At 45.9% G+C, this 20,979-nt stretch overlaps 4 protein-coding genes across 5 annotated transcripts; 3 read left to right on the top strand and 1 right to left on the bottom strand.

Moving 5' to 3' along the window:
• The first annotated feature begins 2,356 nt into the window (after nt 1–2,356).
• Nucleotides 2,357–5,425, top strand: tlcd3bb (TLC domain containing 3Bb). Its single transcript, XM_068754862.1, has 6 exons — nt 2,357–2,481; nt 2,595–2,678; nt 2,841–3,066; nt 3,833–3,928; nt 4,881–4,990; nt 5,140–5,425. Exons 1-6 carry the CDS (start codon nt 2,357–2,359, stop codon nt 5,423–5,425), a joined length of 927 nt encoding a protein of 308 aa, XP_068610963.1.
• A 1,791-nt stretch (nt 5,426–7,216) lies between these two features.
• Nucleotides 7,217–9,433, bottom strand: pagr1 (PAXIP1 associated glutamate-rich protein 1). Of its 2 annotated transcripts, none has more exons than XM_068754515.1 (5): nt 9,301–9,433; nt 8,945–9,143; nt 8,439–8,760; nt 8,267–8,355; nt 7,217–8,162 (listed from the first exon to the last, which is right to left on the bottom strand). In XM_068754515.1, the coding sequence occupies exons 2-5, from the start codon at nt 9,102–9,104 to the stop codon at nt 7,927–7,929; spliced, it is 807 nt and encodes a 268-aa protein (XP_068610616.1). In that variant the 5' UTR covers nt 9,105–9,143; nt 9,301–9,433; the 3' UTR covers nt 7,217–7,926. The 2 variants fall into 2 exon arrangements, with proteins under 2 accessions (XP_068610616.1, XP_068610615.1); XM_068754514.1 differs by having other exon boundaries at nt 8,963–9,143.
• Nucleotides 9,434–10,125: 692 nt separating this feature from the next.
• kif22 (kinesin family member 22) lies at nt 10,126–14,725 on the top strand. Its single transcript, XM_068754503.1, has 12 exons — nt 10,126–10,310; nt 10,383–10,510; nt 10,655–10,800; nt 11,087–11,296; nt 12,074–12,470; nt 12,761–12,881; nt 13,114–13,225; nt 13,406–13,580; nt 13,917–14,014; nt 14,170–14,370; nt 14,455–14,514; nt 14,590–14,725. The coding sequence occupies exons 1-12, from the start codon at nt 10,126–10,128 to the stop codon at nt 14,617–14,619; spliced, it is 1,863 nt and encodes a 620-aa protein (XP_068610604.1). The 3' UTR covers nt 14,620–14,725.
• Nucleotides 14,726–16,493: 1,768 nt separating this feature from the next.
• On the top strand, nt 16,494–17,379 carry prrt2 (proline-rich transmembrane protein 2). Its single transcript, XM_068754861.1, has 3 exons — nt 16,494–16,722; nt 16,832–17,127; nt 17,224–17,379. The coding sequence occupies exons 1-3, from the start codon at nt 16,494–16,496 to the stop codon at nt 17,377–17,379; spliced, it is 681 nt and encodes a 226-aa protein (XP_068610962.1).
• Nucleotides 17,380–20,979: the final 3,600 nt, after the last annotated feature.

Raw genomic sequence — 20,979 nt, 5'->3', positions numbered from 1 at the left:
ACTTCACTTAGTCTGTACTTTAGTCTGTGGTGACTAAAAATATGTTTTCATTTGAGCAATGCCACATTTACGAATAATTGCCTCTTCAAAATTAGAGACACGTTTTCCAAAGGCTCAAAAATCATATATGTGATACACTGATTGTGTGGATATAAATGTTGCACACTGAATATTTGTGCAATAACTTTAAAGGAGATCAGTAACCAGGGAATAACCCCCAAATGTCACAATTTGTCAGGTTGCAAAATGTGCAAATAAGGGTAAGTTAAGTTTGTTATTTAAAGGTGAAATTAATAAGCGGTCAAAGATGTGGAAAGAAATTATATTATTTGCTGGGAAATGATATTGCTGACTTTATTTTAAAGATTTTTACCAAGTTTAAATAATCAAAATGATTGATTCATCTTTTGTTTGTTTTTACAACAACGATGCACAAAGCTTGGACATCATTAACTATATCGTGAACGTTTCATTGAAGGTTTTCCAACAATTAAAACGACAGAACTACAAATAACTCATGAGCTCCTCTCCGACCCGTAAGAACGAGCTGGCGCAGCGCTGCGCCGGCATCGCTGCTCAGATTCTCCGCGATGCCTCCGCGACGGGAACGGCGATAAACTCGCTTCAGACTCGCGTTGCTTCCCCGACCGTCGGCTGACTCGGCTCGCCTTTTGCCTGGAGCGGCCAGGTTGCAGGCGTCGCTCTGTCTCGGCTATTACCTTCGCATAGATGCCGGTGTAACTTGCTGCATGCTAGCATTAGCTCGCCGCTGCATGCTAGCATTAGCTTACCGCTGCTGACGTTAGCATTCAGACGAAAATGCGGATCATCGAGGCGGAGGGCCCTGGGACGTCTTTAAACGCCTTCTGTAGGACCGCGAGAGCCTCGACCGGCCGCTGACTGGACTCTGCAGAGTATTTGCGTAAATATTCTAAGATTCCTCGTTTATTCTGAACATGTGCGAACTCCAATCCGCTAGCCAGTTAGCCACGGCTAGCGACCGCGGTTAGCGAGGTTGCTGCTGCTAACTGCTACAAACAAATAAGCTAACAAAACAACTTGCAGCGAGCATAACATTTAAATGAGTGCGCGTCGGATTTAAATGTGATCCATTTAAATATAAGATGCTGTTTCTTGTGTTACGACTCATTTGTAGAAAAGGTGCCCCTGAATATGGTCAAAAACGAAATGGTTGCTAGCTAAGCGAGTGTTGGCTAACTGCATGAGCTAACGCTACTAGCGTCATTGTTAGTATTGTTCAGCAGCCTCCTGGTTGCTCATGCTTCCCGGGGAGATGGATGTCATTTACTGATAGCAAGATCCCCCTCAGCTCACCCACAAACCTTTTATCAACAAGTGTAGGTCTATATTAACCGAGCTCATAGTTTCTGTTAGCTTTAGCTCTCTTGAATATATTTTTGAGCTCAACCAGCAGGTTTATTTTGTTGGAATTGCTCTGCACAATATTAGCCCAAGTTATCGTTGACGTCAGGTTGTTTAGCGGAGGAGTTAAATCGATTTCAATCATCCCTGAATTGACATTTCCAAATTGGAGTCTAGTTGCCTGTAATAAAGCTAACATGGACCTGCAACAGCGCAGCTAATGAGCGCAATTATTAGAGTTGATTGACGTTAGCATGCACGTCAACATCCGGACAGTCGGAGTGGTTTATTTTGATAGTCATTTGTCCAAGCCTGGCCAGTTTTCAGACAGGTACCGGTATTATTAGCCAACACCGTTGCCGGGATCTGTGACGACCAGCACGCTTGGCCGATGTCGATAATTTCGACGTTCGGGATGTTGAAATAGCGCAATGCGTATTTTGCTAGTGGACTTAAACTTTGTTTTTAGAGAGTCAGCTCGAGTACCCCAAGTAACCAGCAAAACTCGTTTAAGTACCGGATAGCTAGGATAAACCCAACAACGTTATCCGACGGACGGGACAGGCCTTCTACCTGATCTCTCCCCCCCCCCCCCCTTACCACTGTCAGCATTTATCTAATCATTTCTTATGATCCAAAGTGCAACAACAATCTCGGGCTGTATTCTCTTATGTTTGCTGTTTTTGCAGCCCGAGCACATCGACCCGCTGTTCTACGTGTCCCTCTGGTTGCACATATTCCAGAACCTTTAACGAAGCTAGAACACTGAGTCATGCTGCATATGTTGGGTGTTGACACTAATGTTGTCTTATCTATCTGGGCGCGGCTCCTTTATGTCCGCGGGAGTCGCCACACGGACGCGAACTTGAGCTGCCCGATGTTTAATGTTTTTCAGAGAGGAGAAAGTGCGACAGATCTCAAGAACCTGCTTTCCCACTGACCTCCTCGCCTCGCGGGCACATTTCCGGGGACCATGCTGGCCCTCCTGGCTGCTGGGTCCGTGTTCTTTCCGGGCCTTTTCCTGCTTTCCAAACGATGCCTGAAGTCGATCCCAGCATTGAGATGGAGCGAAAGAGATGCAGTCATTGTGTCTGCCAGGTGAGATGTGCTGTAGCCACACACGGTACATACGAGACGTGTCAATGGGATTTTCTGTGCTCGTGCTATCGATGCTACGGGAGACTATTATGGTTGCTATTCTCTGCTCACAGATTGGTGTCATCGGTTCAGGCAGTCATGGCTACTTCAGCTGGCTACATCATTGCTTCTTCCAGCAAGGACATCATCGAGGACGAGTGAGTCAAGGAATGTTCATTAGAATACGTTTGAATATTATTTTTAGCAGCCAAATGGGCAAAGCATGCTATTAGGTTGTGTTTGTTGTTGTTTTTTTTGCTGCTCATTTGTGTGAATTCTGTCAGTTCTGCTTTAAAAGCAAACTTCTCCTCCGCACACAGGCATTGGCTGACCTCGACTTACATCATGTTTGCTGTTCCCTACTTCGTATATGACATCTACGCCATGTTCATGTGCTACTGGTACAAGCTACAGGTCAAAGGGCACGAAGAGCCCTCAGCAGCTCCCCCCGGCATGAGCTCAGCACTGACGAGCTACTTGCGTCGCGAGTTCCTCATGGTGCTGCATCACGTTGTCATGGTCACAGTCTGCTTCCCTGTCTCTGTGGTAACGCATCCATTCTTTTTTGTTATGTTGACAATTGAGTGAGGCGACGGGAAGGTATAGCACGGCTTTATTCGTCTGTGACTCTCCACTCGTCGGTGGTTTTTAGTCATGCTTAAACGGACAATAATACAGACGAGACATTTTTAAGCCTGCAGCTATTGGTTATTATTATGATTGAATCCTTGTTCGATCTGTAAAGCCCAGTCAGAGCAGCGTTTTCACACAGTACTGTTTTAGAACGCTGCAGGAAAAATGTGCATAAGCTCCCTGGGTGGTCGACTGAAGCATCAATGGATGATTTCAAATTCCACGTCCTATTGTCGTCCCCATTACAGCAGAACTATATGGTGTAGCTGTGGCAAAGGCAGTTCACTCACTATCAGTGTTATATTTTAAGATGCTGTAAATTAAGTGCAAAGAGAGATCAGCAGTTAACACAAGTGCAGAAACTCTGAATCTTGGCACCGTGTTTCCTCGTCACATTCGTGTGAACGGTGAGGTTTTCCCTGAGGCAGCAGACCTTTCTGTGTTTAAGAGAAGCACACTGACCTCTTTCGAACAAGCAAAGGTCAATGTCACACTTGTCATTTGTTTCACTGACCTGAAAAGCCCTTGTCTGACTTTGGGAATAGTAGGCATTAAAGTGTTTTACTTATTGCCTTTTTATTTTATAAAGAAAAATTAAATCAAATCTAAAAAAAAATACTGCTGTAGTTGTTTTTATCTACTAATAACCCTCCTCTGTTTGTTTCTGTTTGTGTGATAGTTTTGGCGACAAGGAAGGGGCGATTATTTCCAGGGTGTGATGCTCATGGCTGAGCTCAGCACTCCGTCTGTCTGCTTAGGAAAAATTCTCATCCAGGTGAGCTTCTCGGCTCAGCCTTCTAGAAGTCGGGTGGTATTTGCTGCATGTGCATGCGTCGCACTAAAGTTCTTCTGCACTCTCCGCTTCTGTCTTCCTCCTTTCACCCACTACTAGAGAATACATGATCTTTCTGGTCATCCTTGGCATGCCGCTCGTTCATGCCTGAGGGCCTGATTGACTGTGACTTACAAGAGCAGCATTGTCCTTTTTCATCAGTCACTGATTGGTAAAAGTTTGTTTAAATACACACTGTAGGAGCTGCATCCCTTGTTGTGGGGGTTGTTTAGCTGTGTGTATAATGTGTTGGCGTCCTGGGTAAAGATCCCCCCCCCCCATCTAGGGTGGCTACAGCTGCCTCTGAATATAGCCTTTAGTATTTAGACTGGATATCCGGCAGATACATTATCGGTTTGTCCTTGCACCCCGCGTCACTCAACACCCTGCCTCCCCCGTCCATGACGACAGTGCATGTGAGAAACAGTGTAGCTAAAAGCTGCGCCCCTGTAAACCGCCCCGTTGTGCCTTTTGTAATGAAAAGAACAACAGAATACCAAATAATAGGACATTAGTCGAAGGGCTGCCGTGCAATTCTAAGATGGGATTAGTGACTGGGAAACTGGATAATCGATTAAATGTGTGTAAGATTGTCCTGGCGTTTATCTCACTGAAGCAGGTTCTTGTTCACGATGGACGTAAACTCGTTTGCTACAGGCAAATGTGAGTAAAAGAAAAAGAAGATTGCATCTTCACGAATCAGCAAGCATCCTGCGCTCTCCCTTTGTGGCTTTATCAGTCCACACAGATATTCTTCAAATATAAATATTTTAGAGTAAACGTTGCGGTAGTGACACGTTGGAAAATAAAATTAACACCGCCTCTTTTCCCAAAACTTTACTGCCTGCTTTTCTTACTGTCCCGGCCTCTCAACCTCTGTTTTTTCTGCTCTCAGTACAAACAGCAACACACTCTCCTGCACAAAGTGAATGGGGCTCTTATGCTGATCACTTTTTTCATCTGTCGAGTCCTCCTCTTCCCTTACCTCTACTACGCCTACGGAAGGTATGGCTGTCTTTCCAGCTCTGTTTTCTCATGTTCTGCCCTCTTGCTTAGCTTCGGTTGCTAACGCTTAAACGCACATGAAGTCTGTCACAGATAAGGGGAACTGTGTGTTCACAAATCCTGCATGTCCTCCTTGGCTTTGGTTCCAGGTACGCGTCCATTCCGTTCCACATGGTCCCCCTGGAGGTGCCTTGGCACTGTAACGCTGGTGCGGCACTGCTGATGGCTCCTCAGCTTTATTGGTTCTCCCTAATTTGCAGGGGAGCCCTGCGATTATTCTTGGGCACCTCCCACTCTCGGAGGCCGCATGCGAGCACGGCCTCAGCCAGCGAGCGGCAGCTGGACGGCAACACGGTGCCCCAGCCGTCCAATGGCTACAGCGCACGCACCACAGAGCCCGAGCCCGAGCCCGAGCCCGAGCTGTCCACTCACTGAGACGAGTGGACGGGGGGAGGGAAAGGAAGGCGAATGTAAGAATTAGTATGTAAAGGAAGGAAAAAAGAAACTCGAGACGAGTAGCGGTATTATAAAAGCTGCGGATGATGGTGTCAAGCCCCGCTGAAGTCTTTGCGTCCAGCAGTCACACTAAATAGCTGTGTTTGGTTGCTGGCCTTTAAATACTTCAGCTTTTTCATTTGTAGGAAATGCGAGTGTTGGTGCGCAGCGTTTAAAGACGGCATCATGTACTGTGACGGGTGGGAACATGCAACTGACTTGAGAGGAATTTGCCTGCTGTATAGCGAGTTTCGGTTGCTACTTCCCTCGTGTAGATCAAATTCAGACCGCTCTGCCTCACAATATGGGAAGAGCAGGAAAATAGGAATGTATTATATTGTATGTTAGTACATTTGCTGTAGACGGAAGGCCAGATTCAGTTTAGTAATGAAGAAGACCTTCAAAAAAGGAAGAAAATTCCCAGCTAAGCAGTATTTTGACTTGTTAGTGTTTATTATCTATATCCTCTATGTAGTCACTGTCACTCTAACAAAATGTAACCAACCTGACTCGCCTTTAGAAGGGAGTTGATTTCATAAGACTGTATTCTGCTGCCTTATCCCTTCCCCCCCATTCTTTGCAGTTACTTTCTATTTTAAATTAATTTGAGGATACAAAATGTGACGGGTGTACATAGCCGATGTAAAAAAAAAAAAAAAAAATCCTTATTCCCATGTCAGTATTATGTCAATGTTTCTTTTTTAAAGTTTACTTTAATTTCTACATCTATGTTTATAATTTCAGCATTCAAACCAAACATTTCAGTTTTTCAGCTTAGTGTGCGCAAAGAAATGCCCCATGACATTGTTGCCGCAACTTTTTTCAGCGTAGACACAGTATGACCTCATTCCATTCACTGGTATCACAAATGTTTTCCACGCATGGTGAAGTGATGCACAGTAGCAATCACTTTTGAAATGACTTAACAGGTTTTACTTTAAGTTTGGTGCTGATGTGAATCGCTAAGTATCAATATGATTGGTTGGTGTATTTCACCAAGAGGTCCACGAAGGTCGTGTGTTTCTCGTTTTGTGCGAGGCTATTTGAAGGGAAGCAAAAAGTGAAAAGAATTCTCAATTTGGGAAGAATTTCCTTGTAATTGACATGCAGCACACTTGTTTTTATTTTTAAATAATTATTTAAGTCTTGTTTATGCGTTTTTTTCCTTTAAAGATATGAGTTCATTAAGCTGATGGTTCCATGAACCATCTATGAACAAACCCACTACTTTCCTCATCTGTTTAAAGCAGCTTCACCGTTCTGGAAATTAATCTAATAAAAAAAAAAGAAGAAAAAAATCTGAGAAACCATTCAAACCAGGACGGTGTGCCAAAACACCTGGACAGCTGTGGGCATGTTGAACACAGAATATCCATTCCTGTTCCTTGAATTCACGAGGTACCGCTTCTCGATGATAGTAAAACTTGTACTGTATATTCCACAAAATGCTTGTTATTTATTTGTAAGTATTTATTTATTTATTTGGTTTGTGCTTTTTGAATGCATCTTGATGCATATGTATACTATATGCTTCTGAGCCTCATGTGAAGGCTGTATTGTTACTCAAACGTAGCTGAAATATACTTCTCTGTCCTGAGTCTCGTCTGCCTTGAGTCATTATTTTATTTTCTCTGTTCATTTTTTAATGTTGAAAATTAGAATTTGTCAAAGATCAGTTTAGAATGCATAGTTCCGATTTTGGACGTCCGTGAAGTAAAACTGAGCCAAGAGTGAACACCGAAAATGAATTTATTCTTGACAACGAACTGGCACATCTGACCAGAAATGAAAAATCAAATGCTTTAAATTTGTCAGCACTGCACAGCGGTGGATAAACATTCACATTCTTAAAGTACAAATACAATCCTGAAAACACCCGAAATACCTCCAAGTATGAAGTAGTACTCATTTCACCATGCATACCATAGAATGTGATGGATTTGTTGTAACTGATCTGATCTTGCTGCTAGTTTGGAGCAGTTAGCAGCCACTCCGGTGTGCTGATATATTTAACTTGTCATTGTGCTATTTTGCTTTTGTAATCCGTGGCAAGGCTGAAAATCCTACAACATGTTTCTATCTGAGTGAACCACATGCAAAAAAAGTAATGGTTTCAGTTTAGTGTAAGAATGCACTTTAAATAATCCATGGGGATTTAAAATACTTTAGTTCCTATAAGAAGTAAGACTTTTCAACCCGTAAAAGAACATTTGGTTTAAAAGCACATTCAACTGTTATGACAAATTTTGAGCTCCATGTTCACTGGAAAGGAACATTATAACAAATTCTAACTTTAGACTCATTCTTTTACTTTGAGCCACATCTCGGGAGCTTTACAGATCCTTTAACATTATCCAAGATTAAAATGTTTATTGCAAATATACAAAACGCGTTAATAAAAAAAGAAACCATCTCTCAATGTGGCCACACGTCTTAATACTTCAGTATCTCCTCTGTCTCGGGGAGAAGATCGTGTTGGGGTTGCTGTCTCGCTCCCGCTCCTTCTCCCGCTCCTTCTGGCTGTTGGGAGACAGCGCCTCCTCCAGCTTCTTGTCGCTTTTAAATACATCTCTACCCGTGCGCATGATCTGCTGCTCAATTTTACGGTGCCGCTTCATATCGGACAGTACTTTGTCCAGCTGAGCTTCTCGTTTTACAGAAGAACGGGCTGAGGATCCTGGGAAAGAAGAAAAACATCAACCAGATCGCACCAAACAATCTTTCACTTCATTTAGTGCAACTTCAGGAAAGCACTCTTTGTTTTTTACTCCAATATCACACCTGGTGTTCTGCGTCTGTTGATGAAGGAGTTTTTCGGAGTGGCTTGCATTTGCTCTTCATCAAAGTCAAACTCCGTTGGAGTTGGAGGCCTGAAAAAATTTAAATAAAACATCCAGTAAGTTTACGCAGACCAAAAGCCCTAAAACATGAAATGAGAAACGGGAATACTGACTTGCGCTCCATCTCCTCTCTCTTCCTCTCCTTCGCTGCCTCTTCCTCATCATCTACCTCGGGTGAGGGGGTGCGTTCAGGTGTAGGGGGCCTCCTAGGAAGGGGCTCAAAGTCCAATTCCAGCATCTCCCCTTTCGAAAGGAGCTTATACAGTCTTTTGATCTCAGCGGGAGGGGGCATCCAGTTTTTGGGATCCTCCATTTCCTCGTCGCTGTAGGGAATCTCCCATTCTCCATCCACAACCTCAGCTCGCTTTCCCTCTTGGTCATCCACTCGTGTTTCTGCCGGAGGGCCCTCCTCGTGTAGCTCTCCTTCCACTGCATCTGGGTCATCATCAGAGAAGATGGAAGGAAAACAAATATGCAGTTTGACAAAAGCTGTTAAGAAGTGATGGGGAAAATACCAGAATAACTGCAACCTCGTTTTATCTCATGTTTCATTGAATTCTGTTTTGATTAGGTTCACAGTTGCTACAGTTAAATCATACTGTGGTTGACAAAGTGAAACCTGCAGCTTCATTCTCACCCTCGGCTGCACCCTCCTCTGTGGCTGCTGTCATCTCCGCGTTGCCATCTTCCTCCCGGACTGCTGCCGCCTTTGCTGCGTCCTTCACACGCAGAGACTCGATGCCCTGCCTCAGGGACGAGTCTGTGGCCGCAGCCTGCATCCTCCCGACCGCCGCTTCTGAACTTCGTGGGCCGCGAAGCTGCACAACAGAAGCATTACGAGAAATCCTTGTTAGCTGTAATTTCATGCATGTAACATTTAGAAAGAGTCCTTAACTCAAGCTAGCTAACATTAGCCCTAGCCATCAGCGATTCCTACAAAGCGAAATACAATTAAATAGCTTAGTCTGACATTACCGGATGCCCAGTGTGTCGTCGATCACCGGCGTCGTGGCTAGCAGCTAAATGTTTTTAATATGATCAATCGTCTCCATGAGAAACGTTAGGGATAATAGAGAAATACGTGGCGAGGTAAACATAGCGCCATTTTCCCACCGATTACGCACGACATGGATGTACGTAAATAGCGCAGCCATCAGACTCTCCGGGAATACGGATCTGCTTCGACGCAACTTCCTGTGCATTGCGCATGCGCACGCAGGAGCAGTTTTGAGAAACACATTTTGTGTCATTATTCACGGTAAATGAATCTTGTCAAATGTTTAGAGATCTAAATATGTAGATTTCACGATGACCATATTAGCACGCGTTCGAAAGGCGATTAGAAATGACGTCATAGGTGAAATGAGCGCATCTGTTTCTGATTGGATAATGACCGTTTCCGGATACTGCGCTCTATATTTGAATTGCAGACGCGCAGACGGCTCCAGTCGCCATTATTAAAGGTCGATATTTGTCATGTTGCTAAAGTTGGAGTTTGGGAAATAGCTCGGTTTCTTCTCAGGGAATCCGCGGACAGTATCGGTAAGCACCGGCGAGACGAGCTAGTTGACAGACTTTAGTTAGAATTGGTGTTAGCAAATGTTGTCTTATTAGCTGCTTAACGAAAACATGCGTCTCAATTTCGCTGTGGTTTCTATGAGGGACATTCGCGTTCGACTTGACATGAAAAAAGATTTAAATAATGTTTTGCAATGTTTACGTTAAGCGAGACTCTGTACAGATAAATAATGCGTGGCGTTGTTTTGTGTTGTCGAGGCCTTTCGTGTTAAGGCCTCAAACATGGCGCAGCGTGTCGCGCAGTCAGACGCGGGGAACAAGACGACACGGGTTCGAGTCGCGGTTCGGCTCCGACCTTTCATGGCCGAAGAAGACGAGAAAGACGAGGGGCCCTGTGTCAGAGGCCTGGACTCCCAGAACCTGGAGATAGTGAACTGGAGGAACGCGACGGAGTCGGTTAAATACCGGTGAGTGCGTCTGCTCGTGTTTGTGCAGCGTAAGTCGTGATTATTCTAACCGTAAGAATGTCGTCGTTTCAGCTTTGACGCATTTCATGGGCAGCAAACGACTCAGCAGGAGGTTTTCCTGTCGTCGGTCAAGCCCATTCTGCCGCACATCCTGAAGGGCCAGAACGCCAGCGTGTTCGCCTTCGGCCCCACGGGGGCCGGTACGCTGCCTCTCTCGCGTTGGCTTCTAGCTTGTTTATCCATATAAATGATCAATGATGTCAAAGCCCTTTTCCTGGTGGTTTTAATCAGCCCTTGTTGCCTTGTATAACAGTATTGATCAGGTATGTTACTCCCCCTCCTAGGTAAGACCCACACCATGTTGGGCAGCTCGGCGCAGCCCGGCGTGATTCCCCGTGCGGTTCGGGAGGTCCTGAACCTCGTCAGTGCTGAGGATGGAGGCTGGGCCTACAGCATAGGGATGTCTTATTTGGAAATTTACAATGAGAAGGTATGACGGTTATGTGCAGTGTTAAAACACGGGTTATTGATTTCTGGCCGTGGCGAAGAAAGGAAACTAGTGAATTAAGGTCGTTCCCAGATTTGAGCAGATTCAGTCAGTAAATAATTACTAGTTTCTGCTACCGGTAATTGTTTAATTACTAAGTTAGTGACGCTATAACTTGAAATTGGAAATGAATCGATTTTCTCTGAATGTTTCTGTTGCGTTTAATGACATGTACTTTCTTTGCTGTTTTTAAAGTCGTGCAATCTTCTTTTCTTCTTTGTCTTCTAAGGTCCTTGATCTACTCTCGCCGAGCTCCCAGGATTTGCCCATCAGAGAGGACAAGGATAAGAACATCCTGATCCCGGGTCTCACCCACACGACCATCTCCTCCTTCTCGGACTTTGACCAACACTTTGTCCCCGCCAGCCACAAACGTACTACGGCCTCGACCAAACTAAACCAGCGATCCAGCCGGAGCCACGCCGTCCTCCTCATCAAGGTTCTACGTGTGACTTCAACTCAAAAGATTGATTTTTGCTTTCTGAGCTGCTCGTGCAGCATCTTAAACAGGTTGTGGCCTTGGAGCAGTAGGCCAGAATTTGGTAGCTGGTGCTGAAATTAATTCTCTCTCGCAACGCTCTAACTCGCCACTGCTGGGCGCTTTGGGGATATTCTGGGAGAGACACAAGCTGGTCTCTGCTGTGCTTTCACTAATTTCCCTCGCCGAAGAGGAGGCGAGGGTATTGCAGTTGGGTGCGTTTGTCTGTCTGTGTCTGTTTGTTTGTTTGTTTGTCTGTCCGAGCGCATAACTCAAAAACTAGTAACCCGATCGACTTGAAATTTTTACACAAGCAAGGTTCTGTCCGTGGCTTGGTCCTCCCCGAGAATGGCGTCGATCTGGATCCAGATTCTAGAATTATTTTTACATCCGGAGTTGTGCCTGTGCTGTAAACTGCCACTTTAAGAGGGAGGGACACGAATGGCATGATGGGGAAAAAGAGTCCAGAAGGAGTCTTGTAGTACGTTCCGGAGCAGCAAGCTAGAGCAGGTTTGGCCCCTCTGATCCGGAAGCCCTGTTTACTGTCTCACAAGATCCAATAGTCCATTGGAGGCGAGGGTCTGCAGTCTCTGATCGTCTTTCTAGTTCTGTCCTTTCTTCATGCATTCATGCTCGGTTTTGGATGCATTCGTCACAATTCGATGTGTTCCCCAATCGTAACTGATCATCTGCTTCTCGTCCTCCTCACCCCCCCCCCCCGTCTTTTCGACGATGAAGGTCGTGCGGACCCAGTGGGCTTTCCCCCAAAGACGGCAGACGGGAAAGCTCTACCTGATAGATCTGGCTGGATCCGAGGACAACCGACGCACCGGCAACCGGGGCATCCGTCTGAAGGAGAGCGGCGCCATCAACCTGTCGCTCTTCACGCTCAGCAAAGTGGTGGACTCTCTCAACTCCGGCACGGCCGCCCGCATCCCGTACAGAGACAGCAAACTGACGCGGTTGCTGCAGGACTCTTTGGGCGGCTCGGCGCACTCCGTCATGATCACCAATATTGCGCCCGAGTACAAGTATTACTTTGATACTTTTACTGCGCTCAACTTTGCTGCCAAGTCGAAGCAGATTGTGAACAAGCCTTTCACTCGGGAAAGTGTGGCTGAGCCCGCGTTAAGAGGTGAGTGAAACTGAGGCGGTTTGGGGTTTATTCCCGTTCAGAGGCCTTTGATGGAGGGGAGGGAGCTCTGAAACAAATGGATTCCAGATCAGTACGGGGGTAAATAACGAACCATCTGATGGATCCCCCCCCCCCCCGTTCTGCTCAGCCTAGATCACAGCACTGAAGCCTTAACTGGTGCTGTGCCATCATTGTCTGAATCTCTTTATATTCTGGGGAGCCCCACAAACCCTGTTTCTTGAGTGCTCTGAATACTAAATTGATAATTCCCCTTCTGCCTCCATTCCTAGCGAAGCGAGCCAGAGAGGGCCGCGAGAAGCCGGAGTCTGGCGCTGAGCCACGGGAGAAGAGAGGGAAAGAGGAGAGGAAGCCCGAACACGATGGTTCCTCGCCCTCTGCAGATCTCCACAGGTTAAAAACCAGACGCTAAACTAGACGACCTCATTGTTAGTCTGCCACGCGTGCAGGAATTGAGACTGACTGCTTAGAATGCGTATTTAATCCACACTGCAGCCTCTGATTTCTTACCGTCCGTTATTAGTTGTGTGTCGATCTGGGCTTGAGTCTTTCTCAAATCCCTCGATTCCGCTGCCGTCACCTCCAGCTGATCATTCTTCGTATGGATTTGTGTTTTTCCTTTCAGCCGGTCGGATCCTTCAGTGTTGGACAGATTGATAGCTTTGGAGAAGCTGATGATGAGCCGCCAGAACAAAAGTAGACGGGACATGCTGAAAGATGTGGCCCAGGAGATCCAGGTGATGACATCACACTGCATCCTCCAGAGTGACGGTTAAGAACAATAAATTAAGACTCCCCGCGGGGCGTCAGGATTTTGTTTTATACTCTCTTCGGTCTGAATGCGGTTTAGCTGATCCTGCTGTCGTCAGATCTTCATTCTGATGAACTCTTACTGGATATTATTCTGTGTCTTGCAGGAGCTCAAAGCGAAACAGAAGGAGTTGGAGAGCAAGACTCTGCAGTTCAACTGTTTGGCTGGAGGGAGGTCCGGTGCCAGAGAGGGCTCTGTTTTCAGCACGGCTCCTCTGCCCAGAATGCAGGCGACGGCTGCAAAGTCCAACAAGCGGCAGGCTGTTGTCCGACCGCTGCACGGTCAGTCAGGAACCAAAGTTCATGTTGCTACAAGAAGTCCTAGGCCTTTACAAGCTGTAGGAATAAAGTGACCTGTGTTGTCTGAGGATCCACCATATTCAGGGTGTCGACGCACCACTTTCTAAACGGATCTAGATAAAACAAAAAAATCACTTTTCATAATCCTTTAATTTATGTCAATCACTAATAAAGCCATGTTGCTAACGATTAGCTGCAATGTGATACAAGACCTCAGTCTACAATATAGAAACCAGAGAACGTATCTGATGAAGGGCAGTTCTTTTTACTCCTCAGCAGCATAAACATTAACCGTAAAGGTGGTTCTCTTCCCGACAGCGGCACAGCTCCAGCCTCTTCGGCAGAACGTGGAGCTGAACAAGAAGCTTTCCGTCTGTGTCAAGAAGAAGGATGAGAAGCGCTCGGACCAGTTCGAGGTCAGCATTGAGTGTCCTGTGAAGCATCAAAACGAGGCTTCCTAAAAGTCTCACGTATAAGGTCAAAGTTACCGTAGCCACCTTTTTTATATACGGAAATATATCTTGTCCCAAATTTGTAAAGTACCGGTATTCGTTTTTCTTCTCTCTCTCAGCCTCCGGATGGCAAAGAGAACAGGATGGAGTGGGAACTGGAATCCCGGCTGGACACTTGGGTCCTGGAGCAATCCAGACAGAAGATCCTCCAGGTTCTCAACGCTGGGTCCCTCAAGGAGCTGAAAGGTCTGCAGCAGATTGGTGACAAGAAAGCAAAGCTCATCCTGGGCTGGAGGGAGGTCCATGGTCAATTCACGAAGGTGAACAGAGCGTCACGCTGAGCCATCTGTTTTCACGACGAGGTGAAGAAGTCGACTCGCTTAATGGACGACTTGTTTTTGCAGTTGGAAGACCTGGTGAAAGTTGAGGGCATGTCGGAGAAGAGATTCTCCTCCTTCATGAAGGTGAGCAAATTCTCTCTCGAGCCGCTTCAGGACACAAATGGTTAAACAACAGTAGTAACGTGTGTTTTCTTTCAGGCGAACATCCTCAGCGCCTTGGGAAAGTGATTTTATTTTTGTATTTTTTTCTGAACCACCTGGAGGCTTGTTTCTGAACTATTGCTTGATGTTTTTGGAGATGCCACTGCTCTCCACATGATGGCGCAGTATCGCTGCTTTTCTTTTTTGTAATATAAATTCTCATGTCGATGTTTTATTTCATGATTATAAATAAACGTGACGCACGTTTGCAGACTTTGCTTTCATGGTCCCTTATCCTGAAGCCATTTATCTCCTGTTTCTGGGGGGGGTGATGCAGCATCATTGGATATTCAGTGGGGGGGGGGCTCTCCTCCTCCCGCATCACCTAGTCTGTTTTTGATTTCACTTTTCATTCCACACGCACTCCTCCCAGCGTCCATCCCAGCAGGAACGAGCCGCGGCTAGAACCGTGCGCTGAGATTCGAACATTCTAGCGGCGGTCCGGATGCCTGCTCGCGGCTGAGGAGGATTGTTCTGCACCTCGGAATAATGCGATGGTAAATCCTGGGCTCGTCCGGGTCCGCCGGGGCGCCGCAGTTTAAAAAAAAAAAAAGGTGAGCTGATTTAAAAAAACTGCGTTTTGATTTGGTGTAAAAACAAATAACTGGCCCATCATTGATCCGGAATTTAAAGTCAATGCAGGCTGCGTGGTTGTTCCGTTTCTGCTGCCTTCAGGCGATAATCAGGAATACAGATCAGCAGCAGCTCGTTAATACGCGCCTCCGTCCATCCTTTGTTCTGCTCCGGTGCCTTTTGTTCCAACGACCGTCCACTATGAACCGTTTGTGTACGCATGGATAATGGTATGTACACACCTGCACGGTCGGGCCCCCACCCCCCCGTCTTTGTGCTCCATCACCGCGACCTGCTTTTTGTTATCAGATCAAGCTGGTCGGCCCTTGATGCGCTTTCAGACCTCAACGTGCGTGTGTTTAGTCTGTTTACATAAAGTAACGCGATCTGAAGATGGGTTTAGCAGAAAAATGGAGCAGACGTGATAAAGAGCCTGGATCCTGAATGAATTCAGGGACCAGACAAAAGTTATTTGTGAGACAAAGGAGAACCTTTGATTTCTAAAAGGGTTATCTGGAGATGACGTAAGACCTGACTGCTGCGAACACAAATGCATCAGTATACAGTGTGTATACAGTATATTAAATAGAACCGTGGAAATGATCCTGCATGTGTTTTCCATGGAAAACTGAAAAATAAATCGTACAATGTGTTCTATGATAAAGACGCACCTGTTCATTATGGTTAATGCATGAGTACAGGTAAAGCAAGAACGTGTTGAGAGAAAATGATCGCCCGTCAGAGTCCTCTGAGAAGTTCACAAACCTCCGAGCAGCTCATTCCCCTCAGGACTTCACGCTGAGACAAAATAGAGAATTATTTATCGTTGATGGAGAAGTCTACGTTAATGCAGAACATGTCTGATGTGGAGAAAAGTTTGATCAAAGATATCACAGAGGGACCAAAAAAAGATAAGCCTAAACTCAGTCCACATGTTGATCTGGATCATAATCAAAAGGTAAATTGTTCTTGGTGTCTTCATGCACCAACCATGAAAAGTAAAAGTGAATCGGACTTGATGTGTATTTGTGACATTTCTTTTTATCCATAAATGGTTTTCAATGTTAAAATATATTTTTTACTGACTCCATTCTGGATCAGATGCAGAAGACATTTTGCATGATATTCCTCGGACCCCTCTTTGTATCCGGATCGCTCTTTTTGAGTAAAGTTTTTTTACACAAATCTCTCTCCCTCATTTCTAGCTGGTTGGAGGGACCGACTCCAGTTTACTAAAAACCTTTTAAACCGTTTCTGGCCCTCAGGTTTAACTCTGTTTGGTCCGGTCCCGTTTGAGCCACCTAGAGAGACTTCACTTTGCTGCCGGCATGGCTGCGAACATGATGCCGTGTCCCACCGTTTGGCCCGGGGAGGAGCAGCCGTCGTTGCTGGACCAGGAGGACTGTCTGTTGGGTCAACCCCCCACCTCTGAGCCATGTCTACCCATCACAGGTGAACGACTCATCCGCAGCAGCAGCAGCCCGGCCAACAACAGGCTCCCCTGCAGCAAATCCAAAGGAGAGCTCGTCATCGTCATCAACGAGAAGCTGAAGAACGGTAGGCGACCTCATTAGGGCGGCAGGATGGGTGGAGGGGGGGGGGGGGGGCGACGCAGCTGCTGAATCAGCTCAACCTTCCTCCGCCCTTGTCCTTTCCTCATGTGTAGGTAATGGGATCCACCCGGCACCTGCGGAGAGCACCTCCCCGGTCATCTGCTCGCCTCCTCGAAGACAGCGTTCCATCTCTTATTCCCATCATGGCAAAACCAGGAAGGGAAGCAGGGCGAGCTCCATCGCCTACACCGCCTTCTCGCCCAGGCCGTCGCTTTCTCGCCACTCCAGCATTGCCACCAACCCGCCGCTGGACCGGACCAAAGTTAAAGACTACCTCCTCCTGTCCGTGCTGGCCTGCTTCTGCCCCGTGTGGCCCATAAACATTGTGGGCTTCGTCTACTCCATCATGGTGAGTGGGATGTCTGGCTCGTCGATAATGAAAGTCACGCGGTGTTGTCTTTTAAAACGTGACCCACGCTGAGAGACCTTTAATCCACTCCCACAGTCCAAAAACAGCCTGGAGCAGGGAAACCTGGATGGCGCTGTGCGTCTGGGACGCGTGGCCAAGATGCTTTCCGTGGTGTCTCTCGTAGGCGGGACGGTCATTATCATCGCCTGCATTGTCAACCTGGCCAGTGAGTGTCTCAAGTCTGACCTTTGACCCTTGCTCACTCCCTTGCTTTGCCTTCCTGAACTCCTCCTTTGTGTTTTTCCTTCACGATTCCTGTTTAATTCCTGCTGTCGCTATTCATCACAGTGTAGCACTTAGCTCTGTTAGCTCAATCTGACTGTGATTTTACGCCCGCCTACGCTCGCACAAGATGAGGATGCCTGCGCTCAGAACATACAAATCGCATTTACCTCAGTCCGATCTACATTATGTGACGTGTTAATCCCATTCGCATGGGCGGCCTCCAAGCCTGTTTTTTTTATTCTTCACCTTTAAACCAGAACAAGAAGGGGGCCGCTCAGTCAGGCGATTCCTTGCCCTTTTCCTCCAGGCCAGATGGATTCTTGTTTTGTTTTTTTATGCTCACAGTTGCAGCCTGTTGGGTCTCATTAAGCCAGGAGACGTCCTAATTAGCAGAATTACTAGAAGAGCATTTGTACACAAGGGCCCTGGGATCTCTCAGCATCCCTTGTTTTTCTCATTATGTAACTGTCCTCTTTGTTCTGTGAAAGTTTATACATGCGTGTTAAGTTACAGTAAAGTATCGCTCCTCAACTAATGCACTTCCCTCTTTTTTTTTTTTTAGTAAATGTGAAAACCTGAGTTTCATCCCGGAATGAAACTGGATCACGGAACAGACCTGCCTGGCCCACACCTGCACCCCCGTCCCAGCCGCCGAGTCATTACCTGGATGAGTGACAAATACGCACCCGATATACAGTTCTTACTTATATTTCTGTAATCTATATAAATCCCCTTTGCTCATGGAATAATATGCAAATGCTGCAGCTCCTATAAAGGTGGAGGGCCTTATCTGTGGGAGAGTTTATGGAGAAGAGGAGCATTGTATTCAGGTCAACGCACTCTTCCTTGAGGAAGACCAACTCTTTGAGAATCCGGAAGCTGAATGGAAAATTGTGGAGATTGTCGGAATGCTCGCAGAACGTAAAACTTCAGCCCCACATCACGAGTCCCAGCAAAATGTAAGGCAAGTCCTTCCTTCACCTCGCTGATGACAGGACAGCAGCGCAGCTCCGGCTTTGGGGTTTGTGTCGCATCGGAATCACTGAGCACAGACTCATCCCTGGCAGAGAGTAAGCACTCTCGATCACGTTGTATCCTCTCGCTTTCAGACTCGCCTCCGTGTTGCTCTCATGACTTCCCTCCATGCATCTTTTATTTAAAAAGTACAGGCGGAGGAAGAGGATGAAAGACATCCTCGCTTAGGACTGACTGGCTCTGGGTGCTAAACTAGAAGAAGGCGCAGTCGTCACTGTGAGGAACAATTTGTGCCAAAAACAAGTCATGCAGGAAGGGAGCTTTCCGTGTTTCCGTCGTGCAGGAACATCAGCGGTGTTCGTCCTCTGCTGCACCTTCACTGGACGCCACTGATCACTGTGAGCCAGGGAAAAGCTACATGTTCACATGCAAACCCTGCTGTAGCAAGATTCTTATCATTTCCCTTTTCCAGTGAAGCCAGTTGCTATCATCTATAACCTTTTGATAATGTTTGTAATCTCGTAGCGGGACGATCTGCAGAAGGCAGCTTGGTGTACATACTGTTTGGACGCCGCTATTCGGTTAATCAATGAAATATCTTGGACATTCTGGACTTTCAAACCGGCACAAAGGTTCCTTATGAGAGAACCCGTAACGGCACTGAACACCTTGAAATAAGCCCAGCATGTTGAAAGACACGGTCGTGGTTTTATAGATATGAGGTGTGAATGTGACTTATTTAAAACCTGGTTTATTGTGATTTCTCTTATATCCTAACCCGACCTCTAATCTTTCTATATTTGCGATTCTCACTGTGACCTGAAACTATTTGGTTAGCGGAAAGGATCAAACGCTCTTCATTCATTATCTTCTGTCACAATTTCTAATAATGAGTTCACTGCTCGTGCTAAACATGTAAACTGAATTATAATCAACAGTTGGTGTATTCTGCAGATATAACGCTCAATATTGTGATAATTCTCTGCTCGTTCCTGAGTTAGCTTTAAGTAGTTGTGATCGAACACAGGCAGGGAAACGCTCCTGATAGTCTTTATCACCATATATCTCAGTGGTTATTGGCATGTTGTTTATTTTTTATTAATGTATGATGGTGGAAGTTGGTGCTTGGAATATTCCTCTGCAGCACATTCATAATAAAGTCACGATGCATGCAACCATGCTTTAATTGATTTTGAGCTGTTGCTTTATTGGGGGAAGTGGGTTATTAATTATGTGACGGTGTGTAAACTGCAGGGATTAGATAATGTTCCCAGGCGGTGGAGCGGCGACTGCAGTTAAAATCAAAATGCAGAAGGGAAAGACTGAGTTGAGGAAATGCACATCGTGAAAGGATAAAGAAAGAGAAAGGCTCCAGAAACATCAGAGCAGATATCCCTTATTCTCTACTCTGAGGTTGTTTATAAAAAAAATATATTTAAATTATGTTTTTAGCAATCATGACGGCGTTTTGTTCTAGAATGGCGTTAACTGGTGCTTTTGTTGCAGAGGCGTGCCTCCAAACTGACTTTTGAAAGCTTGTTTCTCCATTAACAAATATCATCTGCAATGAGGAGTGGATTTGTCAGGACAATTTAATAAATGATTCATTGTTTGGCTCATTTATCCAGGAACGAGGCATCGTCTGCAGCCGCCCGAGAGTCAAAGCAGCATGCTAACTGGCTTACAATGAACATATATGAAACTTTTTTTTGTTTTTTTTATTGTTTTCTGATGTGCTACATATAAGATATTAATCAACAACAAAAATGCAATGTCTACTCTCCTAATTTTAATGTTGGAACAGTCGCAAATCCGATGTCTTGAGCTGGCTCACGATGAAATTAAAAATAAATGCTATTAAAACGCACATAAGGGGCTTGATTAAAAAAAAAGAAACATCTCAGAAGAAGTGAGACTGTAGGCCAATAGAAACATGAGCAAAGAAGACTAGAACTGGAATAGGAACAAGTTCACATTCAAAAAAACACATAAGAGAGCTGCATGTGCAAACAGCAGCGCTCACAACGTGCGACGGCAGCAAATTCCCCTCCGACGATGTGAGCATTTTGACAGTGAAATGCATTTTGCTTGGCGCTCAGCTTGTCAGCGGTGGGATATAGTAGACTGTGGGGATCCGGATGTGAGTCGGGGTCACATCCAGATGCAATAAGTGGGTCAGGGATTATCCAGCTGGTCGCGTAAACACGGCGGCTGTCAGTGAACTTGGCAGCGTGTGGATGCATCATGACCAGCCTGTCAGTCTGCACATAATGAGATACTCTGACCTGTGGCGAGGCGGCTCCGTTGGTGCCTGGCTAATTTGTACAAAGAGCTGAGCCTGAGAGGAAATCATTCCGAATGTGAACGGATGCCTGGCCAGGCTGCAGTGGAAGGAGTTATCTGTTATTGAAAATCAAAATGTCAAATTCAATTCAGAGAAGTTTCCAGCCTCCACAATAGGAATATCTAATATCTATCCGAACACAAACTGCTGAATCTGCATCTTTATGTTCTTCCCTGCTATAAACTCGGTCTTTCTATGCAGATTCCCAGGTTCTGAAGCACAGGTGATGCCGATGAGGCGCCTCACTG

The sequence above is a fragment of the Brachionichthys hirsutus genome, chromosome 21, assembly GCF_040956055.1.
Source record: "Brachionichthys hirsutus isolate HB-005 chromosome 21, CSIRO-AGI_Bhir_v1, whole genome shotgun sequence".
Lineage (NCBI taxonomy): Eukaryota > Metazoa > Chordata > Actinopteri > Lophiiformes > Brachionichthyidae > Brachionichthys > Brachionichthys hirsutus.
Note: the sequence above shows the minus strand (reverse complement) of the source record. Positions and strands in the feature narration are given on the sequence as shown.